General features: G+C 48.1%; 1 protein-coding gene across 1 annotated transcript in view; it reads right to left on the bottom strand.

Annotated features, from left to right (window-relative positions):
• The window catches only part of NCAPG (non-SMC condensin I complex subunit G), a 239049-nt gene that overhangs the window by 22319 nt on the left and 190358 nt on the right, over nucleotides 1-26372 (bottom strand). Inside the window, exons 14-18 of the mRNA XM_063921442.1 lie at nucleotides 4244-4528; nucleotides 3408-3589; nucleotides 2596-2764; nucleotides 2286-2447; nucleotides 545-677 (exon numbers count right to left, since the gene is read on the bottom strand). Of these exons, the coding sequence (XP_063777512.1) occupies nucleotides 545-677; nucleotides 2286-2447; nucleotides 2596-2764; nucleotides 3408-3589; nucleotides 4244-4528 (931 nt within the window). The remainder of the gene's footprint in view (nucleotides 1-544; nucleotides 678-2285; nucleotides 2448-2595; nucleotides 2765-3407; nucleotides 3590-4243; nucleotides 4529-26372) is intronic.

Here is a 26372-nt window from a genome sequence, read left to right as displayed (position 1 = left end):
ATTGACTGTGGTACTGATTAAGTCACCTGTGCTAAATCATGGATATCCTTAAAACCTGGTGTCTAATGGCAGAGTTTAGTAACCTCTGCATTAAGCTGAACTTGTTCCTAATTTTGTATGTAGTACAGAGCTTACCAAACGTGACCCTCAAGGCACCCTAATGGTCCAGTTTTTAAGTATATCCATGTTTGGTCACCGGCAACTTAATTAGTACCTCAGTCAATTTAATTTAGCCATCTGTGCTGAGCCATGGATATACTTAAAACCTGGATTGTTAGGCTGTCTCTGTAGTATGTTAAGGGTGTTCCTGAAGAATACCTACTTAGGAAAGTATACCATAAAAAGTAATCCTGAGGGATCAGACTAGAGAGCATTGTGCATTGTTGTATATCAATAAAGGATATTCCCACTACATCCATTGCCACATTTTATATCCAGCCCCACTTATACACACTAACACCACCATCAACACACACCCACTGACCAGTTTACACACATTCTCCACTCGTGCTGTATCACTCCCTATTTGTATGCAGTATGTTACCTTCCCCATTATCTTTCTCATTAGCTGTACACGTGGATGTCTGTGTGACTGAGCTGGCCTCCTTTGGAACCATTCTGTTTAATTGCATCTTGACTTTCTCTATCGCCCTTTGACACACTTTATCCGTAATGTCCTATAATATAGAAGTGGGTCAAAAGTAAACAAACATACATAACCTGGGCCCAAGCTGTAGAGACAAGAAGAGAACTAGTAGTAGTGGGCATAACTTATTGTAGAAGAACTTTAGACCACTTACAATCTTACTGTTAACACAGTGGGAGAAACAATGCTGCAGTCAACCTGTGATCTAATACACATTACAACTTGCCCTCCGGGCCACCTTCATGACCTGTAATTGTCTAAGGATTAAGTAGCTCTGGTGTGGCTACTGACATGACTGGCACCAGTGTCTAGCTGCATCTCTTCCATATCAGTTCCCCAGGACCTGCTGATCTTTATGAAGAACCTAGCTGGCTCCAAGAATTCGTTTCAGCTCCATTACACATTGATCACGCTTCCAACAAAACATTATATTATCTATATAGATATCACACAAGAGAAAAAACGCAAACATTAATTTTGGCTCTGTAAATCCTCAAATTGTGGGTGCTACAGTCCAATACGTGCCTAAGAATTGAGTCCTGCAATTGTCGTGATGAAATAGAATATGTACTTGGAAATGCACAGGTGAAACAGATTCTGTTGGGTTCATTAGACACCAAATCCCCCTTTTTTTCTTTCTTACACAAGTTTTTATTTAAACGCCAAGGAATGAACATTACAATATTCATTAGCAGTGCACCTAGACATTGTGAATCCCCAAATCCCCTTTTTATAGGGTAGACTTTGTCATTGTGGGTTTACGCCTTTGAGGAAGGTGGTCTCCTACCGAAATAATCGGGCACATGCTGTGAATATGTTCTCCAATGTGACATACTGTAAATACCCTGTCTTTTCATGCTGCTATGCTGATCATGTAATATCCTGTCTGCTAGTATGTTGATATGTAAGCACTTTACTCAAATGTTTATGGTTGTGTGCTGGTCTCTGGATGTTTCAAGCTAAGAGCAAGTAACACATATATGGGATGTAGTTATGTGACTGGCAGTCAGGAGATCACTGGTCACATTACCTCCCCCTACATCCCTCACAATCCCGACGGTCCTGCAATACACACCTATACATACATACATACACACACACACATATATATATATATATATATATATATATAGCTATATCTATATATCTATCTATATCCATCAATCTATTTATCTCCTATGCTCTGTGGGGTGTAGTATGGTATGCCGGCAGCTGGGGCTCCCGGCGACCAGCGCCGGGAGCCCGACAGTGTGGCGAGCGCAAATGAGCCACGCTATTTATTCTCCCTCCAGGGGGGGGCGTGGACCCCCATGAGGGAGAATATCTGTCGGTATGCCGAGTGATGGGATTCCGGCGCCGGTATACTGTGCGCCGGGATCCCGACATTCGGCAACCTGAAGACCACCCGCTCTGTGAAGTGGCATTATCCTTTGTTGCCATGAAGACATTGCTTCCAGTTTAGCAGGTTGATGCCAGCGGGGATGTGAAATACATGAGACCTCACACACATTGACACCTTATTGCAGTCAAACAGACATACAGACAAAGGGGTGACCCTAACTGGGGAATGCAGCAGGCATCCCGAAATACACGTAACAAATTCAGTTTTTGGTATGTGTGTCAGTCTTAACAGTGTTACCTCTAGAGCGACATCCAAAATGGGCAGCAGATCCTTAGAAAAATCTGTTGACAACTCCAGAGAACACAAGGATTTGGCATAGAGACGTACATCCGGAGACTTGGGGTCTTTTATTATTTCATTGCACATTTTTAAAGCCAGGCTGTCATGCACTGTAGAAACCTGAAAGAGATCGGCAATTGTTATGCACATCGCCAATGCTTTGACCTACATACATTCCAGAAGGATATCTTCCCTTAGGACCAGCTGTCATCTACACAGCACTGGACTGTTTTCTCCGTCCACATAAGAAAAACAAGTGTACAATTACCTGATAGTCCAGTTTCTGTTGCGATTTTAATCCACTTGGTCTGGTAAGATCGACCAGTAACTCTGCAACATTTGCGACATCGACGTTGGCCAGTGGAGAGGAGGCTGGTGCGTTGAATAGCGTTTGAAGCGTGGGAAAGAAAGCTTCTTCAAAGCACTCCTGATTTGTACTATGGGAGAAGGGAAAAGGGGTCATCACAGCTGCCACAGAGTAAGGACTTATTTTCTGTCCTTACATTTAGGAAATTACATTTAGGAACGGAAGGAAAAATAAAATAAATAGCTGAAAGTCAATGTAACCCAGTGAATACAGATGTAGCCGTGTTCATATTGCTGCGATGTAGCATGCTGGGCTGCAACTATTCGCAGCCGGGGATCACTCCATTCATTTTTAATGGAATTATTGGAGTGATCGCCGACTGTGAACTGTCACAACCCGGCGTGCCACGCAGCATCACAACATGGCTACATCTGTACGTGCAGATACATTGCATTAGTCACCTATGTAGAGGACAGAAATATGCTGGAAATACACATGAAAAGTCAAAGTTTGCATAAACCTAGTACAGCATGCAGGACGAGGAACAAAGTCTGTAAATAAATATCCCCCCCATCCAGGCTCCATTTCCCTTCTCCTCGCTATAGAAGGACACCGCTCTCTCCCCTGTCCCCCTAGTCCGCTGCCTGGGCGCCATCCTCTACTCCTCATTCACCTTCACAGTATCTTTAGACTCAGAACCTTTCTTACTGTTTTCTTGAATGTAGGACTGATAAAAATATTCCCAATAACAAGTCCAAAACTGCACTGCTTACCGGCTAGAATATGCAAATATAGGGAAGAAGACCCCCAGACAGTGCCGCAGCTTTGTGTCCTCCTCAGTCACCGGATTGTACCATAGGAGAACCAAGCGAGAAAGGAGCTTGGCACTGATCAGCCTTCCCGAGAACATAAGCTTGGCCAGTCCTTCAGCAGTCTCTGTCCTTATTTCTGGAATCTTTATTAAACACAACAAAAACAGACAAATGAATAAAATTCAAGTACAGGTATGGGATCTGGGAAACAGTTACCCAGAGACAAGAACCAGAAAGTGAATAAGGATATAGTTCAGAGGTTCTCAAACTCGGTCCTCGGGGGCACACACAGTGCACGTTTTGCAGGTCTCCTCACAGAATCGCAAGTGACATAATTAGCTCCACCTGCGGACCTTTTAAAATGTGTCAGTGAGTAATTAATACACCTGTGCACCTGCTGGGTTACCTGCAAAACATGCACTGTGTGTGCCCCCGAGGACCGAGTTTGAGAACCTCTGATATAGTTGATCACCAAGTGCCATCTCCTATAATACTGGAGGAGACTGAAGGGACAAGTGTGCAGATTATTTCTTAATGTCATTTAGTATAGTTTAAGCAAGGTGTTTTTAATAACATAAATTCTCCTTAACCAGAACACATTAAGTCTGAAGCTTACTGGATATAAGATCCTACATCTTTATGTTAATTGTGAAAGGATGAGATTAACAGTGTAGTTTCAGATGATATATAGTAGCATGTATAATTTGACACGTATAGTAGGTGTGAAGTACGTAGTCAGACACTTGTAATATACTGCACACTAGCGACAGGTGAAGTGATGCCGCATCTCTGCCCACCTCACTCTCCAGGAAGTCGGAGAACAGCTTCAAGATGGAATTCATGGCTGACATCTCTGCTTTTACTTCAGCATCATCGTCATTAGTCTTACTGGCTGGCGAGTCTGGTTGCCCCATCTCAGAGGTGCTCTCAGATGGGTCATTTGTGTTCTCATCAGGCTTGTTTGGTGGATCTTCAGGGCCATCTGTGCTGGGCTTTAAGATTTCGAGTCCAAACAGCAAGAGGAGATCAAAAACTGCGTTCAGGGCACTGGTTCTCACTTTCACCTCATCGAGGTGTGCAATCTGTGAAAACAGAGAGTAAAGGTAAGTTAGATGTGCTTACTAAGGATGTACAGCCCTTAAATATAAAAACAATTGTTATAAAAGACCCAAAGTGTTTATGTGAGCATTTATATCACTTCCAAGTAGCCTGCACTTAATGCCTGGCTCCAAACATGTAACATACTTATTCTTGTGTGTGATGTGAAAAACAGAGAGAGCACCTTTGTTTCATGCATGTAGTATAAAGAAAATACATTGCACTGCAGTGCATTGGCTGCTCACATGTATGCAAGTACAAGATAGCAGTGCGTTTTGTGTAGACTGTAAAACAGGTGCTTCACCTCCAGCCTGTAATACAGTCAGAGGTGTAGCTAGGTGCCATGGTGCCCGGTGCAAGGAAATGTTTTGGCGCCCCCCTCCCCTGGACTGAATTAGGGGACAGGTCAACATGTGGTGGCATGTTACATTTGAAAAGAAAAAATAAGATTTTAAACCTACCGGTAAATCTTTCTCCTAGTCCGTAGAGGATGCTGGGGACTACGTAAGGACCATGGGGAATAGACGGGCTCCGCAGGAGACATGGGCACTAAAAAGAACTTTAGGTATGGGTGTGCACTGGCTCCTCCCTCTATGCCCCTCCTCCAGATCTCAGTTAGAGAAACCGTGCCCAAAGGAGACGGACAGTATGAGTAAAGTATTTTGGAAATCCAAGGGCAAGATTCATACCAGCCACACCATCCACACCGTATAACTTGGACTATACGAACCAGTCAACAGTATGAAACAAACATCATCAGTCAAAGACCGATCAGAACTGCAACAAAAAACTCTTGTGCAAGCAATAACCATATACAAGTCTTGCAGAATGAAGTCCACACTGGGACGGGCGCCCAGCACCCTCTACAGACTAGAAGAAAAAGATTTACCGGTAGGTTTAAAATCTTATTTTCTCTTACGTCCTAGAGGATGCTGGGGACTCCGTAAGGACCATGGGGATTATACCAAAGCTCCAGACCGGGTGGGAGAGTGCGGATGACTCTGCAGCACCGATTGAGCAAACATGAGGTCCTCATCAGCCAGGGTATCAAACTTGTAGAAGTTAGCAAAGGTGTTTGAACCCAACCTAGTAGCTGCTCGGCAAAGCTGTAATGCCGAGACACCTCGGGCAGCCGCCCAAGAATAGCCCACCTTCCTAGTGGAATGGCCCTTTACCGAATTTGGCAACGGCAATCCAGCCGTAGCATGAGCCTGCTGAATCGTGCTACAGATCCAGCGAGCAATAGTCTGCTTAGAAGCAGGAGCGCCAACCTTGTTGGCTGCATACAGGACAAACAGGGCCTCTGTTTTCCTAACCCGAGCCGCTCTGGCCACATAAATTTTCAATGCCCTGACCACATCCAGGGACGCGGAATCCTCCACGTCCCTTGTAGCCACAGGCACCACAATAGGTTGGTTCATATGAAAAGAAGAAACCACCTTAGGCAAAAATTGAGGACGAGTCCGCAACTCAGCTCTCTCCACATGGAAAATCAGATAAGGGCTTTTGTGAGACAAAGCCGCCAACTCAGACACTCGCCGTGCCGAGGCCAAGGCCAACAACATGACCACTTTCCAAGTGAGATACTTCAATTCAACTGTTTGAAGAGGTTCAAACCAGTAAGACTTAAGAAAACGTAACACCACGTTAAGGTCCCATGGTGCCACCGGAGGCACAAAAGGAGGCTGGATATGCAGCACCCCTTTCACAAAAGTCTGGACTTCCGGAAGAGAAGCCAATTCCTTTTGAAAGAAAATGGATAGGGCCGAAATCTGAACCTTAATGGAGCCTAATTTTAGGCCCAAATTCACTCCAGTTTGCAGGAAGTGAAGAAAACGGCCCAGATGGAATTCTTCCGGAGGAGCAGTCCTGGCTTCGCACCGACACACATACTTCCTCCATATACGGTGATAATGTTTCACTGTCACCTCCTTCCTAGCCTTTATCAGAGTAGGAATGACCTCATCCGGAATGCCCTTCTCCGCTAGGATCCTGCGTTCAACCGCCATGCCGTCAAACGCAGACGGGGTAAGTCCTGGAACAGACAAGGCCCTTGTTGTAACAGGTCTTCCCTGAGAGGAAGAGGCCACGGATCCTCTGTGAGCATTTCCTGCAGATCCGGCTAACAAGCCCTTCGAGGCCAATCTGGAGCAATGAGAATGGTCTATACACATTTTCGTCTTATGATTCTCAGTATTTTTGAGATGAGAGGAAGCGGAGGGAACACATAGACCGACTGAAACACCCATAGTGTCACCAGTGCGTCCCTTGACCTGGCGCAATATCTCGGAAGTTTCCTGTTGAGGCGTGATGCCATCATGTCTATTTGAGGCAGACCCCACTGACTTACAATTTCTGCGAAGACTTCCTGATGAAGTCCCCACTCTCCGGGATGCAGATCGTGTCTGCTTAGGAAGTCTGCTTCCTAGTTGTCCACTCCCGGAATGAAGACTGCTGTCAGAGCGCTGACATGACTCTCCGCCCATCGAAGAATCTTTGAGGCTTCTGCCATTGCGACTCTGCTCCTTGTGCCGCCTTGGCGGTTTACATGAGCCACTGCTGTGATGTTGTCTGACTGAATCAGAACCGGTAGACCTCGAAGTAAGGTCCCTGCTTGCCGAAGGCCGTTGTATATGGCCCTTAATTCCAGCACATTTATGTGCAGACAAGCTTCCTGGCTTGACCACAGACCCTGGAAGTTTCTTCCCTGGGTGACTGCTCCCCAGCCTGGGAGGCTCGCGTCCGTGGTTACCAGAACCCTGTCCTGAATGCCGAACCTGCGACCCTCTAGAAGGTGAGCACTCTGCAGCCACCACAGGAGAGATACCCTGGCCCTGGGGGACAGGCTGATCATATGATGAATCTGTAGATGTGATCCGGACCACTTGTCCAGAAGGTCTCATTGAAAAGTCCTCGCATGGAACCTGCCGAAAGGAATGGCCTCGTAAGACGCCACCATTTTTCCCAGAACTCGTGTGCAGTGATGCACCGACACCCTTTCTGGCTTCAACAGGTCCCTGACCAAGCCCTGAAGTTCCTGGGCCTTTTCCATCGGAAGAAAGACCCTCTTTTGTTCCGTGTCCAGAATCATGCCTAAGAAAGGCAATCGGGTCGTTGGGACTAACTGTGACTTCGGGAGATTGAGAATCCAGCCGTGCTGTTGCAACGCCCTCAGGGAGAGTGATACACTGTCCAGCAACTGTTCTCTCGATCTCGCTTTTATCAGGAGATCGTCCAAGTATGGGATAATTGTGACACCCTGCTTGCGCAGGAGCACCATAATTTCTGCCATTAATTTGGTAAAAATCCTCGGGGCCGTGGAAAGCCCAAACGGCAACGTTTGAAATTGGTAATGACAATCCTGCACCACGAACCTCAGGAACACCTGATGAGGTGGATATATGGGGTCATGAAGGTATGCATCCTTTATGTCTAGGGACACCATATAATAGCCCCCCCCCCCCCCGTTCCAGCTGCCGATGACCACTCTGAGCCATTCCATCTTGTACTTGAACCTCTTTAAGTATAGGTTTAAGGATTTTAAATTCAGAATGGGTCTGACCGAACCATCCGGCTTCGGGACCACAAACAGGGTTGAATAATAGCCCATCCCTTGCTGAAGCAGGGGAGCTTTGACCACCACTTGTTGAAGGCACAGTTTTTGAATTGCCGCCAAAACTACCTCCCTCTCCGGGGAAGAAGCCGGCAGTGCCGATTTGAAAAACCGTCGAGGAGGCACCTCTTCGAATCACAGCCTGTACCCCTGAGAAACCATGTCTATTGCCCAGGGATCCACCTGAGAGTGAACCCAGACATGGCTGAAAAGTCGAAGACGTGCCCCCGCTGGGGCGGGCTCCCTCAACGGAGCCCCAGCGTCATGCGGTGGATTTAGTAGAAGCCGGGGAGGACTTCTGTTCCTGGGAACTGGCTGTAGCTGGCAGCTTTTTCCCCTTGCCCTTACCTCTGGCAAGAAAGGAAGATCCCCAAGCTCTCTTGGATTTATGCGACCGAAAGGACTGCATCTGATAATGTGGCGCTTTCTTCGGCTGTGAGGAAACATAAGGCAAAAAATTTGATTTACCTGCAGTAGCCGTGGAAACTAGGTCAGTGAGACCTTCCCCAAACAATTCCTCACCTTTGTAAGGCAAAACCTCCATATACCGTTTCGAGTCGGCATCACCCGTCCACTGTCGAGTCCACAGGGCTCGCCTGGCGGAAATCGCCATAGCGTTCGCTCTGGAACCCAGTATGCCCACATCCCTCTGAGCATCTCTCATATAAAGGACCGCATCCTTAATATGACCCAGGGTCAATAAAATAGTTTCCTTATCCATCGTATCCATATCAGCAGATAAGGTATCAGTCCACGCTATTACAGCACTACAAACCCAAGCCGAACCTATTGCCGGTCTGAGTAATGTACCAGTATGTGTGTAATTTGACTTCAAGGTAGTCTCCTGCTTGCGATCAGCAGGATCCCTGAAGGTTGCGGTATCCTGAGACGGCAGCGCCACCTTTTTGGAAAGGCGTGTCAACGCTTTGTCCATCCTTGGGGAGGATTCCCACCGTATCCTGTCCTTAATCGGGAAAGGATACGCCATAAGAATCCTTTTGGGAATCTGCAGTTTCTTGTCTGGAGTTTCCCAAGCACTCTCAAATAACTCCTTTAGTTCATATGAAGGTGGAAAAGTAGCCTCAGGCTTCTTTTCTTTAAACATGTGGACCCTCGTGTTAGGTACAGAGGGGTCATCTGTGATATGTAGCACATCCCTTATAGCCATAATCATATAATGAATACTTTTAGCCAATTTTGGCTGCAACCTATCATCATAGTCGACACTGGAGTCAGAATCCGCGTCAGTATCCGTGTCTACTACTGGAGAAAGTGGACATTTTTGAGACCCAGACGGCCCCTGTGACATAGGGAAAGGCAGGGTATGACCCCCTGTACATTCCCTGGACTCTGCTTTGTCCAACCGTTTGTGCAAAAAATTCACATTTGCATTTAAAACATTCCACATATCCAACCAGTCAGGTGTCGGCGTTGCCGACGGGGACACCACACTCATGCGCTCCCCCTCATCCCTAGAAGAGCCTTCCGCTTCAGACATGCCGACACGTACGTACCGACACCCCACACAATCCGGGAAATCTCTAATCTGGAGACCGTTCCCCCACCAGGCCCTATGGAGAGACAGAGGGCCAGATGTACTAAGCTTGAAAAGTGATAAATATCACTGTGATAAAGCACCAGCCAATCGGCTCCTAACTGTCATTTTTCAAACACAGCCTGTGACATGGCAGTTAGGAGCCGATTGGCTGGTGCTTTATCACAGTGATATTTATCACTTTTCAGGTTTAGTACATCTCCCCCAGAGAGAGAGTCTGCCAGCACACACCCAGCGCCAATAACCCTGGTAAAAAATACCCAGATATAGCGCTTTTTATTATATATATATATATATATATATATATATATATATATATATATATATATATATATGTATATATATATATATATATATATATATATATATATATATATATATATATACACTGCGCCAAATAAGTGCCCCCCCTCCCTTCTTTAAAACACTCTGTCACCTGTGATCAGCAGGGAACAGTCCGGGGAGCCAGCTTCTCAGCGTGTGCTGTGGAGGAAAATGGCGCTGGTGACTGCTGAGGGACAAGCTCCGCCCCCTCAGCGGCGCGCTTCGGTCCCGCTCTATTTTGACCAAACTGGCGGGGATCTCTTAAATATACCACAACCAAGTGTATATACAGTATTTAGCCAGACCTAGAGTTTTTAACATTGCTCCCCAGGGCGCCCCCCCTGCGCCCTGCACCCAACAGTGTGTGTTCTGTGTGTTCTGTGTGTGAGCAATGGCGCGCAGCGTTACCTCAGTGAAGCTCTGAAGTCTTCTGCCGCCTCTGAAGTCTTCTATCTTCTCATACTTACCCGGCTTCTGTCTTCCGGCTCTGCGAGGAGGACGGCGGCACGGCTCCGGGACGAACCGCGAGGAGAGACCTGCGTTCTGACTCCCTCTGGAGCTAATGGTGTCCAGTAGCCTAAGAAGCAGAGCCTAACATTTAAGTAGGTCTGCTTCTCTCTCCTCAGTCCCACGATGCAGGGAGCCTGTTGCCAGCAGGTCTCCCTGAACATAAAAAACCTAACAAATACTTTTATTCCAGGATGCTCAGGAGAGCTCCCTGTAGTGCACCCAGTCTACTCTGGGCACAGTATTAAACTGAGGTCTGGAGGAGGGGCATAGAGGGAGGAGCCAGTGCACACCCATACCTAAAGTTCTTTTTATTGCCCATGTCTCCTGCGGAGCCCGTCTATTCCCCATGGTCCTTACGGAGTCCCCAGCATCCTCTAGGACGTAAGAGAAATTATTTAACATTCCTAAATTGGTGACCGGGTCAGTTCTAGACCTTGTGGAACACGGTGCAAAAGATTTCTTTGGGTGCCCCCATACAGGTTGAGTATCCCATATCCAAATATTCAGAAATACGGAATATTCCGAAATACGGGTTTTTTTGAGTGAGACTGAAATAGTGAAATCTTTGTTTTCTGTGGCTCAATGTACTCAAACTTTGTTTAATACACAAAGTTAATAAAAATATTGTATTAAATGACCTTCAGGCTGTGTGTATAAGGTGTATATGAAACATAAATGAATTGTGTGAATGTACACACACTTTGTTTAATGCACAAAGTTATTAAAAATATTGGCTAAAATTACCTTCAGGCTGTGTGTATAAGGTGTATATGAAACATAAATGCATTCTGTGCTTAGACTTAGGTCCCATCGCTATGATATCTCATTATGGTATGCAATTATTCACGGAAAAATCCGATATCCAAAATACCTCTGGTCCCAAGCATTTTGGATAAGGGATACTCAACCTGTATCTAAAATATGGACAGTGCGCACCAAAGGCGTGCAACTAAAAATAGGAATTTAATACCTACTGGTAATTCCTTTTCTCCTAGTCCGTAGTGGATACTGGGGTCTTGTAATTAGTACCATGGGGTATAGATTGGGTCCACTGGAGCCTGGCATTTTAAAAACCGAGAGAGAGAGAGAGAGAGAGAGAGAGAGAGAGAGAGAGAGAGAGAGAGAGAGAGAGAGAGAGAGAGAGAGAGAGAGAGAGAGAGAGTGTGTGTGTGTGTGTGTGTGTGTGTGTGTGTGTGTGTGTGTGTGTGTGTGTGTGTGTGTTCCTCCTCCCTATGCCCCTCCTACCAGACTCAGTCTAGGAAAACCGTGCCCGAGGAGACAGACATAATATGAGAGAAGAACAATACAACAGTGGTGAGGCAACAAGCCGACACACAACAATAAACAAAAAAGTGGGCGCTAACCAGAACAGAGGATATTAACACCAACCTAACCCGGATAGCACAGATATCCCAACAACATAATGGGACCGCAACCTCTGTCCAACCAAATACTTACACAGGTAAGCAGGAACAAAGCACTGAGGCGGGCACCCAGTATCTACTACGGATCAGGGCCCTCATTCCGAGTTGATCGCACCAAGCAACTTTTTGCTGCTGGTGCGATCAACTAATCTCCGCATATGGGGGAGTGTATTTTAGCATAGCAGGGCTGCGAACGCTTGTGCAGCCCTGCTATGCTAAAAAAGTTTCACGCAAAACAAGACTAGCCCTAGACCTACTTACCCCGTGCGACGGATCCAGCGATGCAGGTCCCGGCTTTGACGTCAGACATCCGCCCTCCGTTCGCCTGGACACGCCTGTTTTTTACTTACCACTCCCTGAAAACAGCAGGAAACGGTGAGTATCCGCCCCAGAACGCCTCCCGCCTGTCCGTCTTCTTGCAATCGCCGCAAAAAATAAGAATTTACTTACCGATAATTCTATTTCTCGTAGTCCGTAGTGGATGCTGGGAACTCCGTAAGGACCATGGGGATTAGCGGCTCCGCAGGAGACTGGGCACATCTAAAGAAAGCTTTAGGACTATCTGGTGTGCACTGGCTCCTCCCCCTATGACCCTCCTCCAAGCCTCAGTTAGGATACTGTGCCCGGACGAGCGTACACAATAAGGAAGGATTTTGAATCCCGGGTAAGACTCATACCAGCCACACCAATCACACCGTACAACTTGTGATATGAAACCCAGTTAACAGCATGATAACAGAGGAGCCTCTGAATAGATGGCTCACAACAAGAACCCGATTAGTTAACAGTAACTATGTACAAGTATTGCAGACAATCCGCACTTGGGATGGGCGCCCAGCATCCACTACGGACTACGAGAAATAGAATTATCGGTAAGTAAATTCTTATTTTCTCTGACGTCCTAGTGGATGCTGGGAACTCCGTAAGGACCATGGGGATTATACCAAAGCTCCCAAACGGGCGGGAGAGTGCGGATGACTCTGCAGCACCGAATGAGAGAACTCCAGGTTCTCCTCAGCCAGGGTATCAAATTCGTAGAATTTTGCAAACGTGTTTGCCCCTGACCAAGTAGCTGCTCGGCAAAGTTGTAAAGCCGAGACCCCTCGGGCAGCCGCCCAAGATGAGCCCACCGTCCTTGTGGAATGGGCTTTTATTGATTTAGGCTGCGGTAATCCTACCGCATAATGCGCCAGCTGAATAGTGCTACAAATCCAGCGCGCAATAGACTGCTTAGAAGCAGGAGCACCCAGCTTGTTGGGTGCCATCAGGATAAACAGCGAGTCAGTTTTCCTGACTCCAGCCGTCCTGGAAAAATAAAATTTTCAGGGCCCTGACTACGTCCAGCAACTTGGAATCCTCCAAGCCCCCAGTAGCCGCAGGCACCACAATAGGTTGGTTCAAGTGAAAACCTGAGACCACCTTCGGGAGAAACTGAGGACGAGTCCTCATCTCTGCCCTATCCATACAGAAAATCAGATAAGGCCTTTTACATGACAAAACCGCCAATTCTGACACACGCCTGGCCAAGGCCAACAGCATGACCACTTTCCACGCGAGATACTTTAGCTCCATGGTTTTAAGTGGCTCAACCAATGCGACTTTAGGAAATCCAACACCACGTTGAGATCCAAAAAGTGCCACAGGAGGCACAAAAGGAGGCTGAATATGTAGTACTCCTTTAACCAAAGTCTGAACTTCAGGCAGTGAAGCCAGTTCTTTCTGGAAGAAAATCGACAGAGCCGAAATCTGGACCTTGATGGACCCCAATTTGAGGCCCAAACGTCACCCCTGCTTGCAGGAAGTGCAGGAATCGACATAGTTGAAATTCCTCCGTCGGGGCCTTCATGGCCTCCCACCAAGCAACAAATTTTCGCCAAACGCGGCAATAATGTCTTGCGGTGACATCCTTCCTGGCTATGATCAGGGTAGGGATGACTTCCTTCGGAATACCCTTTTCCTTTAGGATCCGGTGTTCTACCGCCATGCCGTCAAACGCAGCCGCGGTAAGTCTTGGAACAGACAGGGTCCCTGCTGCAGCAGGTCTTGTCTGAGTGGCAGAGGCCAAGGGTCCTCTGCCAGCATCTCTTGAAGTTCCGGGTACCAAGCTCTTCATGGCCAATCCGGAACCCCGAGTATGGTTTTCACTCCTCGCCTTCTTATTATTCTCAGTACCTTGGGTATGAGAGGTAGAGGAGGAGACACATAAACCGACTGGTACACCCACGGTGTCACTAGAGCGTCCCCAGCGATCGCCTGAGGGTCCCTTGACCTGGCGCAATATCTTTTCAACTTCTTGTTGAGGCGGGACGCCATCATGTCCACCCGTGGTCATTCCCAACGGTTTACCCGCATTTGGAAAACTTCTGGATGAAGTCCCCATTCTCCTGGGTATAGGTCGCCCATCGGAGAATCCTTGTGGCTTCTGCCATCGCCATCCTGCTTCTTGTGCCGCCCCGTCTGTTTACATGGGCGACCGTCATGATGTCGTCTGATTGGATCAGTACCGGCTGGTTCTGAAGCAGGGGCCTTGCTTGGCTTAGGGCATTGTAAATGGCCCTTAGCTGCAGAATATTTATGTGAAGCGAAATCTCCTTGGAAATTTCTTCCCTGTGTGACTGCACCCCAGCCCCGAAGGCTGGCATCCGTGGTCACCAGGACCCAGTCCTGTATTCCGAATCTGCGGCCCACTAGTAGATGAGCCCTCTGCAGCCACCACAGCAGCGACACCCTGTTTCTTGCTGACAGGGTTATCCGCTGTTGTATCTGTACATGGGACCCGGACCATTAGTCCCACAGGTCCCACTGGAACGTCCTTGCGTGGAGTCTTCCGAATGGAATTATGCTTCGTACGAAGCTACCATTTTTCCCAGGACTCGTGTGCATTGATGTACCGACACCTGTCCTGGTTTTAGGATGTCTCTGACTAGAGATTACAACTCCTCGGCTTTTTCCACTGGAAGAAACACTCTTTTCTGGTCTGCGTTCAGAAACATTCCCAGGAACAGAAGACGTGTCGTCGGGACCAGCTGTGACTTTGGAATATTGAGAATCCAGTCGTGCTGTTGTAGCACTTCCCGAGAGAGTGCTACCCCCACTACCAACTGTTCTTTGGACCTCGCCTTTATCAGGAGATCGTCCAAGTACGGGATAATAAAAACTTCCTTCTTGTGAAGGAGTATCATTACTTCGGCCATTACCTAGGTAAAGACCTTCGGTGCCGTGGACAACTCCAACGGCCGCGTCTGGAACTGATAGTGACAGTCGTGTACCACATATCTGAGGTACTCCTGGTGAGGGGGGTAAATGGGGACATGCAGGTGCGCATCCTTGATGTCCAGGGAGACCCTGTAATCCCCCTCGTCCAGGCTCGTAATAACCGCCCTGAGCGATTCCATCTTGAACTTGAATCTTCTGATATAAAAGTTCAAGTATTTTAATTTCAAGATGGGTCTCACCGAACCGTTGCGGTACCACAACCACTGTGGAATAGTAACCCCTTCCTTGCTGAAGGAGGGGCACCTTGACAATCACTTGTTGTGATTATAGTGTTGAATATCCACCAACACCGTCTCCCTGGCAGAGAGAGGTGCCGGTAAGGCAGATTTTAGGAAACGGCGGGGGGAAGAACGTCTCGTACTCCAGCCTGTACCCCTGAGATACTACTTGAAGGACCCAGGGATCCATGTGAGAGAGCCCACTGTCCGCTGAAATATCTGAGACGGGCCCCCACCGTACCCGGGTCCGCCTGAGCAGCCCCAGCACCATGCTGTGGACCTACCGGACGCAGGGAGGACTTCTGCTCTTGGGAACTAGCTGTGTGTTGCAGCTTTTTCCTCTACCTTTGCTTCTCGGCAGAAAGGATGAGCCTCTAGCCCTCTTGCTTTTCCGGGGCCGAAAGGACTGTACTTGATGATACGGTGCTTTCTTTTGTTGTGGGGTAGCCTGTGGCAACAAAATTAATTTCCCAGCAGTAGCTGTGGAAACGAGGTCTGAAAAACTATCCCCAAACAGTTTTACCCCCTTATAGGGCAACTTCCATGTGCCGATTCGAGTCGGCATCGCCTGACCATTGCCAAGTCCATAACCCCCGTCTGGCGGCAATGGACCTAGCGCTTATTTTTGATGCCAGCCGGCAAATATCCCTCTGTGCATCACGCATGTACAAGACCACGTCTTTTATATGCTCTATTTTCAGCAAAATATTGTCCCTATCCATAGTTATTTTCCGACAGGGAATCTGACCACGCAGCGGGAGCACTGCACAACCATGCCGAAGCAACGGCTGGTCGCAATATAATGCCCTAGTGTGTGACCATATCTTATAGGGTAACCTCCTGCTTTCTATCAGCAGGTTCCTTCAGGGCGGCCGTACCCGGAGACGGTAGTGCTACCTTTTCTGATAAGCGTGTAAGCGCTGTATCTACCCTATGGGGTGTTTCCCCGCGTGACCTATCCTCTGGCGGGAAAGGGTACGCTGCCAATAACCGTTGTAGAAATTATCAATTTCTTACCGGGGGAGACCACTCTTCCTCACACACCTCATTTAATGTCTCAGATGCAGGAAAAACTACTAATCGTTTTCTCTCACCAAACACAATACCCTTTTATGTGGTACCTGGGGTATAATCATAAATGTGTAATACATTTTTCATTGTCTCAATCCTGTAACGGGTGGACCTATTTGGAGGGTACACCAGTCTCATCGATGTCGACACTGGAGTCAGTATCCGTGTCGACATCTGTGTCTGTTATCTGAGGTAGCGGGCGATTTTAGAGCCCCCCATGACATTTGAGACGCTGGAACAGGCACAAGCTGAGTAGCCGGCTGTTCCGTGTCGTCGACCTTTTATGTAAGGAGTTGACACTTTCACGTAATCCTTCCATAAGTTCAACCACACCGGTGTCGACCCCGCAGGGGGTGACAACATATTTACAGGCATTCGCTCCGCCTCCACCTCATTATCCTCCACATACCTGTTGACACAGCCGTACCGACACAGAGCACACACACAGGGAATGCTCTGATAGAGGACAGGACCCCACAAAGCCCTTTGGGGAGACAGAGGGAGAGTATGCCAGCACACACCAGGGCGCTATATATCACAGGGATAGCACCTATAAAAATAAGAATTTACTTACCGATAATTCTATTTCTCGTAGTCCGTAGTGGATGCTGGGAACTCCGTAAGGACCATGGGGAATAGCGGCTCCGCAGGAGACTGGGCACATCTAAAGAAAGCTTTAGGACTATCTGGTGTGCACTGGCTCCTCCCCCTATGACCCTCCTCCAAGCCTCAGTTAGGATACTGTGCCCGGACGAGCGTACACAATAAGGAAGGATTTTGAATCCCGGGTTAGACTCATACCAGCCACACCAATCACACCGTATAACTTGTGATCTGAACCCAGTTAACAGTATGATAACAGATGAGCCTCTAGAAAAGATGGCTCACTACAACAATAACCCGATATAGTTAACAATAACTATATACAAGTATTGCAGACAATCCGCACTTGGGATGGGCGCCCAGCATCCACTACGGACTACGAGAAATAGAATTATCGGTAAGTAAATTCTTATTTTCTCTGACGTCCTAGTGGATGCTGGGAACTCCGTAAGGACCATGGGGATTATACCAAAGCTCCCAAACGGGCGGGAGAGTGCGGATGACTCTGCAGCACCGAATGAGAGAACTCCAGGTCCTCCTCAGCCAGGGTATCAAATTTGTAGAAATTAGCAAACGTGTTTGCCCCTGACCAAGTAGCTGCTCGGCAAAGTTGTAAAGCCGAGACCCCTCGGGCAGCCGCCCAAGATGAGCCCACCTTCCTTGTGGAATGGGCTTTTACAGATTTTGGTTGTGGCAGGCCTGCCACAGAATGTGCAAGCTGAATTGTACTACAAATCCAACGAGCAATAGTCTGCTTAAAAGCAGGAGCACCCAGCTTGTTGGGTGCATGCAGGATAAACAGCGAGTCAGATTTTCTGACTCCAGCCGTTCTGGAAACATATTTTCAGGGCCCTGACTACGTCCAGCAACTTGGAGTCCTCCAAGTCCCCAGTAGCCGCAGGTACCACAATAGGTTGGTTCACATGAAAACTGCGACCACCTTAGAAAGGAATTGGGAACGAGTCCTCAATTCCGCCTTATCCATATAAAATACAGATAAGAGCTTTTGACAAAGCCGCCAATTCTGATACACGCCTGGTCGACGCCAAGGCCCACAGCATGAACACTTTTCACGTGAGGTATTATAGCTCCACGGATTTAAGTGGCTCAACTCAATGCGACTTCAGGAAATCCAACACTACGCTGAGATCCCACGGTGCCACTGAAGGCACAAACGGGGGGCTGACTATGCAGCACTCCCTTAACAAAAATCTGAACTTCAGGCAGTGAAGCCAGTTCTATTTTGGAAGAAAATCGATAGAGCCGAAATCAGGACCTTAATGGAACCCAATTTTAGGCCCATAGTCACCTCTGACTTGTAGGAAGTGCAAAAATTGACCTAGCTGAAATTCCTCCTTTGGGGCCGTACTGGCCTCACAGCACGCAACATATTTCCGCCATATGCGGTGATAATGGTTTGCGTTCACTTCTTTCCCAGCTTTAAATAGCGTAGGGATAACTTCCTCCGGAATGCCTTTTTCCTTCAGGATCCGGCGTTCAACCGCCATGCCGTCAAATGCAGCCGCGGTAAGTCTTGGAACAGACAGGGCCCCTGCTGCAGCAGGTCCTGTCTGAGCTGCAGAGGCCATGGGTCCTCTGAGATCATTTCTTGGAGTTCTGGGTACCAAGCTCTTCTTAGCCCCCCGGAACAATGAGTATATTTCTTATTCCTCTCCTTCTTATTATTCTCATTACCCTGGGTATGAGAGGCAGAGAAGGGAACACATACACCGACTGGTACACCCACGGTGTTACCAGAGCGTCCACAGCTATCGCCTGAGGGTCCCTTGACCTGGCGCAATATCTTTGTAGCTTTTTGTTGAGGCGGGACGCCCTCCTGTCCACCTGTGGCCTTTCCCCACGGTGTACAATCATTTGGAAAACTTCTGGATGAAGTCCCCACTCTCCCGGGTGGAGGTTATATCTGCTGAGAAAGTCTGCTTCTCAGTTGTCCACTCCAGGAATGAACACTGCTGACAGTGCTAACACATGATTTTCCGCCCATCGGCGAATCCTTGTGGCTTCTGCCATCGCCATCCTGCTTCTTGTGCCGCCCTGTCGGTTTACATGAGCGACCGCCGTGATGTTGTCTGACTGGATCAGCACCGGCCGGTGTTGAAGCAGGGGTCTAGCCTGACTTAAGGCATTGTAAATGGCCCATAGTTCCAGAACATTTATGTGTAGGGAAGTCTCCTGACTTTTCCATAGGCCTTGGAAGTTTCTTCCCTGTGTGACTGCCCCTGCAGTCACCACCACAGCGACACCCTGGCCCTTGGAGACAGGGTTATCCGCCGATGCATCTGAGGATGCGACCCGGACCACTTGTCTAACAGATCCCTTGCATGGGAATAGACGAATGGAAATTCTTCGTAAGAAGCTACCATCTTTTTCAAGGCTCGCGTGCATTGATGCACCGATACCTGTATTTGTATTAGGAGGTCTCCGTCTAAAGACGCCAACTCCTTGGACTTCTCCTCCGGGAGAAACCCATTTTAACCTGTTCTGTGTGCAGAACCATATCCAGGAACAGTAGACGCGTCGTAGGAACCAGCTGCGACTTTGGAATATTCAGAATCCAGCCGTGCTGTTGTAGCATTTCCCGAGATAGTGCTACTCCGACGAACAACTGCTCCCTGGACCTCGCCTTTATAAGGAGATCGTCCAAGTACGGGATAAGTACTTCGGCCATTACCTTGGTAAATACCCTCAGTGCCAGGGACAGACCAACGGCAACGTCTGGAATTGGTAATGACAATCCTGTACCACAATTTTGAGGTACACCTGGTGAAGAGGGTAAATAGGGACATGCAGGTAAGTATCCTTGATGTCCAGTGATACCCTGAAATTTTCCAGGCTTGCAATAATCGCCCTGAGCGATTCCATTTTGAACTTGAACCTTCGTATATAAGTGTTCAAGGATTTCAATTTTAGAATGGGTCTCACCGAACCGTCCGGTTTCGGTACCACAACATTTTTGAATAGTAACCCCGGCCTTGTTGAAGGAGGGGTACCTTGATTTCACCTGCTGGAAGTACAGCTTGTGAATTTCCGCCAGTACTACCGTTCCGAGGGCAGCAGGCGAGGCTGATGTGAAGGCAACGGCGAGGGGGAGTCGTCTCGAACTCCAGCCTGTATCCCTGTGATACTACTTGCAAAACCTAGGGATCCACCTGTGGGCAAGCCCACTGGTCCCTGCAGTTCCCGAGACGCGCCCCCACCGCACCTGTCTCCACCTGTGGAGCCCCAGCGTCATGCGGTGGACTCAGAGGAAGCGAGGGAAGAGATTTGATCCTGGGAACTGGCTGACTGGTGCAGCTTTTTCCTTCTTCCCTTGTCTCTGTGTAGAAAGGAAGCGCCTTTGACCCGCTTGCTTTTCTGAAACCGAAAGGACTGTACCTGAAAATACGGTGCTTTCTTAGGCTTTTGTGAGGAAACTTGAGGTAAAAATTTTCTTCCCAGCTGTTGCTGTGGATACGAGGTCCCAGAGACCATCCCCAAACAATTCCTCACCCTTATAAGGCAGAATCTCCATGTGCCTTTTAAATGCAGCATCACCTGTCCACTGCCAGGTTTCTAATACCCTCCTGGCAGAATGGACATTGCATTAATTCTGGATGCCAGCCGGCAAATATCCCTCTGTGCATCCTTTATATATATGACAACGTCTTAAATAAGCTCAATGTTAGCAAAACATTATCCCTGTCTTAGCTATTATCTGACAGGGTATCAGACCACGCTGCAGCCGCACTATTTATGCTGAGGTAATAGCAGGCTTCAGTGTATAACCTGAGTGTAATTACAGACTTCAGGATCGCCTCCTGCTTTTTATCAGCAGGTTCCTTCAAGGTGACCGTATCCTAAGACGGCAGTGCCACCTTTTGACAAACGTGTGAGCGCCTTATCCACCCCAAGGGATATCTCCCAACGTGACCTATCCTCTGGCGGGAAAGGGTACGCCATCAGTAACTTTTTAGAAATTACCAGTTTCTTATCGGGGGAAACCACGCTTCTTTACACACTTCATTCATTCATCTGATGGGGGAACAAAACACTGGCTGCTTTTTCTCCCCAAAAATAAAACCCTTTTATGTGGTACTTGGGTTCATGTCAGAAAATGCGTAACACATTTTTAATTGCCGAAATCATGTAACGGATGTTCCTAGTGGATTGTGTATATGTCTGAACCTCGTCGACACTGGAGTCAGACTCCGTGTCGACATGTCTGCCATCTGAGGTAACGGGCATTGTTTGAGCCCCTGATGGCCTTTGAGACGCCTGGGCAGGCGCGGACTGAGCAGCCGGCTGTCCCACAGCTGTTACGTCATCCAGCCTTTTATGTAAGGAGTTGACACTGTCGGTTAGTATCTTCCACCTATCCATCCACTCTGGTGTCGGCCCCACAGGGGGCGACATCCCATTTATCGGCCTCCGCTCCGCCTCCACGTATCCAACATGTCGACACAGCCGTACCGACACACAGCACACACACAGGGAATGCTCTGATAGAGGACAGGACCCCACTAGCCCTTTGGGGAGACAGAGGGAGAGTATGCCAGCACACACCAGAGCGCTATATATATATATATATATATATATATATATATATATATATAATAAGAATTTACTTACCGATAATTCTATTTCTCGGAGTCCGTAGTGGATGCTGGGGTTCCTGAAAGGACCATGGGGAATAGCGGCTCCGCAGGAGACAGGGCACAAAAGTAAAGCTTTTACAGGTCAGGTGGTGTGTACTGGCTCCTCCCCCTATGACCCTCCTCCAGACTCCAGTTAGGTACTGTGCCCGGACGAGCGTACACAATAAGGGAGGATTTTGAATCCCGGGTAAGACTCATACCAGCCACACCAATCACACCGTACAACTTGTGATCTAAACCCAGTTAACAGTATGATAACAGAGGAGCCTCTGAAAGATGGCTTCCTAAACAATAACCCGAATTAGTTAACAATAACTATGTACAAGTATTGCAGATAATCCGCACTTGGGATGGGCGCCCAGCATCCACTACGGACTCCGAGAAATAGAATTATCGGTAAGTAAATTCTTATTTTCTCTATCGTCCTAAGTGGATGCTGGGGTTCCTGAAAGGACCATGGGGATTATACCAAAGCTCCCAAACGGGCGGGAGAGTGCGGATGACTCTGCAGCACCGAATGAGAGAACTCCAGGTCCTCCTTTGCCAGGGTATCAAATTTGTAAAAATTTACAAACGTGTTCTCCCCTGACCACGTAGCTGCTCGGCAGAGTAGTAATGCCGAGACCCCTCGGGCAGCCGCCCAAGATGAGCCCACCTTCCTTGCGGAATGGGCCTTAACAGATTTAGGCTGTGGCAGGCCTGCCACAGAATGTACAAGTTGAATTTTGTTACAAATCCAACGAGCAATCGACTGCTTAGAAGCAGGTGCACCCAACTTGTTGGGTGCATACAGTATAAACAGCGAGTCAGATTTTCTGACTCCAGCCGTCCTTTAAATGTATATTTTTAAGGCTCTGACAACGTCCAACAACTTGGAATCCTTCAAGTCGTCTGTAGCCGCAGGCACTACAATAGGCTGGTTCAGGTGAAACGCTGATACCACCTTAGGGAGAAAATGCGGACGCGTCCGCAGCTCTGCCCTATGTCGAATGGAAAATTAAATAAGGGCTTTTATAAAACAAAGCCGCCAGTTCAGATACTCTCCCGGCCGAAGCCAGGGCCAGTAACATAGTCACTTTCCATGTGAGATATTTCAAATCCACCTTCTTTAGTGGTTCAAACCAATTTGATTTGAGGAAATCTAAAACTACATTTAGATCCCACGGTGCCACCTTAGGCACCACAGGAGGCTGTATATGCAGTACTCCTGTGATAAAAATCTGGACCTCAGGGACTGAGGCCAATTCTTTTTGGAAGAATATTGATAGGGCCGAAATTTGAACCTTAATAGATCCCAATTTGAGACCCATAGACAATCCTGATTGCAGGAAATGTAGGAAAACGACCCAGTTGAAATTCCTCCATCGGAGCACTCCGCTGCTCACACCACGCAACATATTTTCGCCAAATACGGCGATAAAGCTTCGCGGTGACTTCCTTCCTTGCCTTTATCAAGGTAGGAATGACTTCTTCTGGAATGCCTTTTCCTTTTAGGATCTGGCATTCAAACGCCATGCCGTCAAACGCAGCCGCGGTAAGTCTTGAAAAAGACAAGTACCCTGCTGAAGCAGGTCCCTTCTCAGAAGTAGAGGCCACGGATCGTCCGTGACCATCTCTTGAAGTTCCGGGTACCAAGTCCTTCTTGGCCAATCCGGAGCCACTAGTCTTACTCCACTTTGCCGTATAATCCTCAATACCTTTGGTATGAGAGGCAGAGGAGGAAACACATATACCGACTGGTACACCCAAGGTGTTACCAGCGCGTCCACAGCTATTGTCTGCGGATCTCTTGACCTGGCGCAATACCTGTCCAGTGTTTTGTTGAGGCGAGACGCCATCATGTCCACCATTGGTTTTACCCAACGGTTTAATAGCATGTGGAAAACTTCTGGATGAAGTCTCCACTCTCCCGGGTGAAGGTCGTGTCTGCTGAGGAAGTCTGCTTCCCAGTTGTCCACGCCCGGGATGAATACTGCTGACAGTGCTATCACGTGATTCTCCGCCCAGCGAAGGATCCTGGCAGCTTCTGCCATTGCCCTCCTGCTTCTTGTGCCGCCCTGTCTGTTTACATGGGCGACTGCCGTGATGTTGTCGACTGGATCAACACCGGTCTTCCTTGAAGCAGAGGTTCCGCCTGGCTTAGAGCATTGTAGATTGCTCTTAGTTCCAGAATGCTTATGTGAAGAGACTTTTTCAGGCTCGACCACACTCCCTGGAAATTTCTTCCCTGTGTGACTGCTCCCCAGCCTCTCTGGCTGGCACCCGTGGTCACCAGGATCCAATCCTGCATGCCGAATCTGCGGCCCTCCAATAGATGAGCCTCCTGCAACCACCACAGAAAGGATACCCTTGTCCTCGGCGACAGGGTTATCCGCAGGTGCATCTGAAGATGCGACCCTGACCATTTGTCCAACAGATCCCTTTGCATGGAATCTGCCGAAAGGGATTGCTTCGGAAGAAGCTACCATTTTTTCCCAGGACTCTTGTGCATTGATGTACAGACACCTTTCCTGGTTTTAGGAGGTTCCTGACCAGGTCAGATAACTCCTTGGCTTTTTCTTCGGGAAGAAAAACCTTTTCTGAACTGTGTCCAGAATCATCCCCAGGAACAGCAGACGAGTTGTCGGCATTAATTGGGATTTTGGAATATTCAGAATCCATCCGTGCTGCTTTAGCACCTCTTGAGATAGTGCTAAACCCATCTCTAGCTGTTCTCTGGACCTTGCCCTTATTAGGAGATCGTCCAAGTATGGGATAATTAATACGCCTTTTCTTCGAAGAAGAAATGTTATCTCGGCCATTACCTTTGTAAAGACCCGAGGTGCCGTGGACAAACCAAACGGCAGCGTCTGAAACTGATAGTGACAGTTTTGTACAACGAACCTGAGGTACCCCTGGTGTGAGGGGTAATTGGAACGTGGAGATACGCATCCTTGATGTCCAAGGATACCATAAAATCCCCTTCTTCCAGGTTCGCTTATCACTGCTCTGAGTGACTCCATCTTGAACTTGAACTTCTTTATGTACAGGTTCAAGGACTTCAGATTTAGAATAGGCCTTACCGAGCCATCCGGCTTCGGTACCACAAAAAGAGTGGAATAATACCCCTTCCCTTGTTGTAGAAGAGGTACCTTGACTATCACCTGCTGAGAATACAGCTTGTGAATGGCTTCCAAAACCGTCTCCCTTTCTGAGGGGGACGTTGGTAAAGCAGACTTCAGGAAACGGCGAGGTGGCTCTGTCTCTAATTTCAACCTGTACCCCTGAGATATTATCTGCAGGATCCAGGGATTTACCTGCGAGTGAGCCCACTGCGCGCTGTAATTCTTGAGACGACCGCCTACCGCCCCCGAGTCCGCTTGCGAAGCCCCAGCGTCATGCTGAGGCTTTTGTAGAAGCCGGGGAGGGCTTCTGTTCCTGGGAAGGAGCTGCCTGTTGCTGTCTCTTCCCTCGTCCTCTGCCTCGTGGCAGATATGAATAGCCCTTTGCTCTCTTATTTTTAAAGGAACGAAAAGGCTGCGGTTGAAATGTCGGTGCCTTTTTCTGTTGGGGAGTGACTTGAGGTAGAAAGGTGGATTTCCCGGCCGTAGCCGTGGCCACCAAATCCGATAGACCGACCCCAAATAACTCCTCTACGCATCGCCTGTCCACTGTCGTGTCCATAAAGCTCTTCTGGCCGAAATGGACATAGCACTTACCCGTGATGCCAGTGTGCAGATATCTCTCTGTGCATCACGCATATAAAGAAATGCATCCTTTATTTGTTCTAACGACAGTAAAATATTGTCCCTGTCCAGGGTATCAATATTTTCGATCAGGGACTCTGACCAAACTACCCCAGCACTGCACATCCAGGCAGTCGCAATAGCTGGTCGTAGTATAACACCTGCATGTGTGTATATACCTTTTTGGATATTTTCCATCCTCCTATCTGATGGATCTTTAAGTGCGGCCGTCTCAGGAGAGGGTAACGCCACTTGTTTTGATAAGCGTGTTAGCGCTTTGTCCACCCTAGGAGGTGTTTCCCAGCGCTCCCTAACCTCTGGCGAGAAAGGGTATAAAGCCAATAACTTCTTTGAAATTAGCAGTTTTTTATCGGGGCACCCCACGCTTCATCACACACGTCATTTAATTCTTCTGATTCGGTAAAAACTACTGGTAGTTTTTTCACACCCCACATAATACCCTGTTTAGTGGTACCTGTAGTATCAGCTAAATGTAACATCTCCTTTATTGCCAAAATCATATAACGTGTGGCCCTTTTGGAAAATACGGTTGATTCGTCACCTTCACTACCGGAATCAGTGCCTGTGTCTGGGTCTGTGTCGACCGACTGAGGCAAGGGGCGTTTTACAGCCCCTGACGGTGTTTGAGGCGCCTGGACAGGCACTAAGTGAGTGTCCGGCCGCCTCATGTCGGCAAACGACTGCTTAAGCGAGTTGACGCTATCCCGTAATTCCACAAATAAGGCATCCATTCTGGTGTCGACCCCCTAGAAGGTGACATCCTCATATTTGGCAATTGCTCCGCCTCCACACCAATAACGTCCTCATACATGTCGACACACACGTACCGACAC

The sequence above is a fragment of the Pseudophryne corroboree genome, chromosome 1, assembly GCF_028390025.1.
Source record: "Pseudophryne corroboree isolate aPseCor3 chromosome 1, aPseCor3.hap2, whole genome shotgun sequence".
NCBI lineage: Eukaryota > Metazoa > Chordata > Amphibia > Anura > Myobatrachidae > Pseudophryne > Pseudophryne corroboree.
The sequence above is the reverse complement of the archived record's forward strand: the minus strand, read 5'-3'. Positions and strand labels throughout refer to the sequence as shown.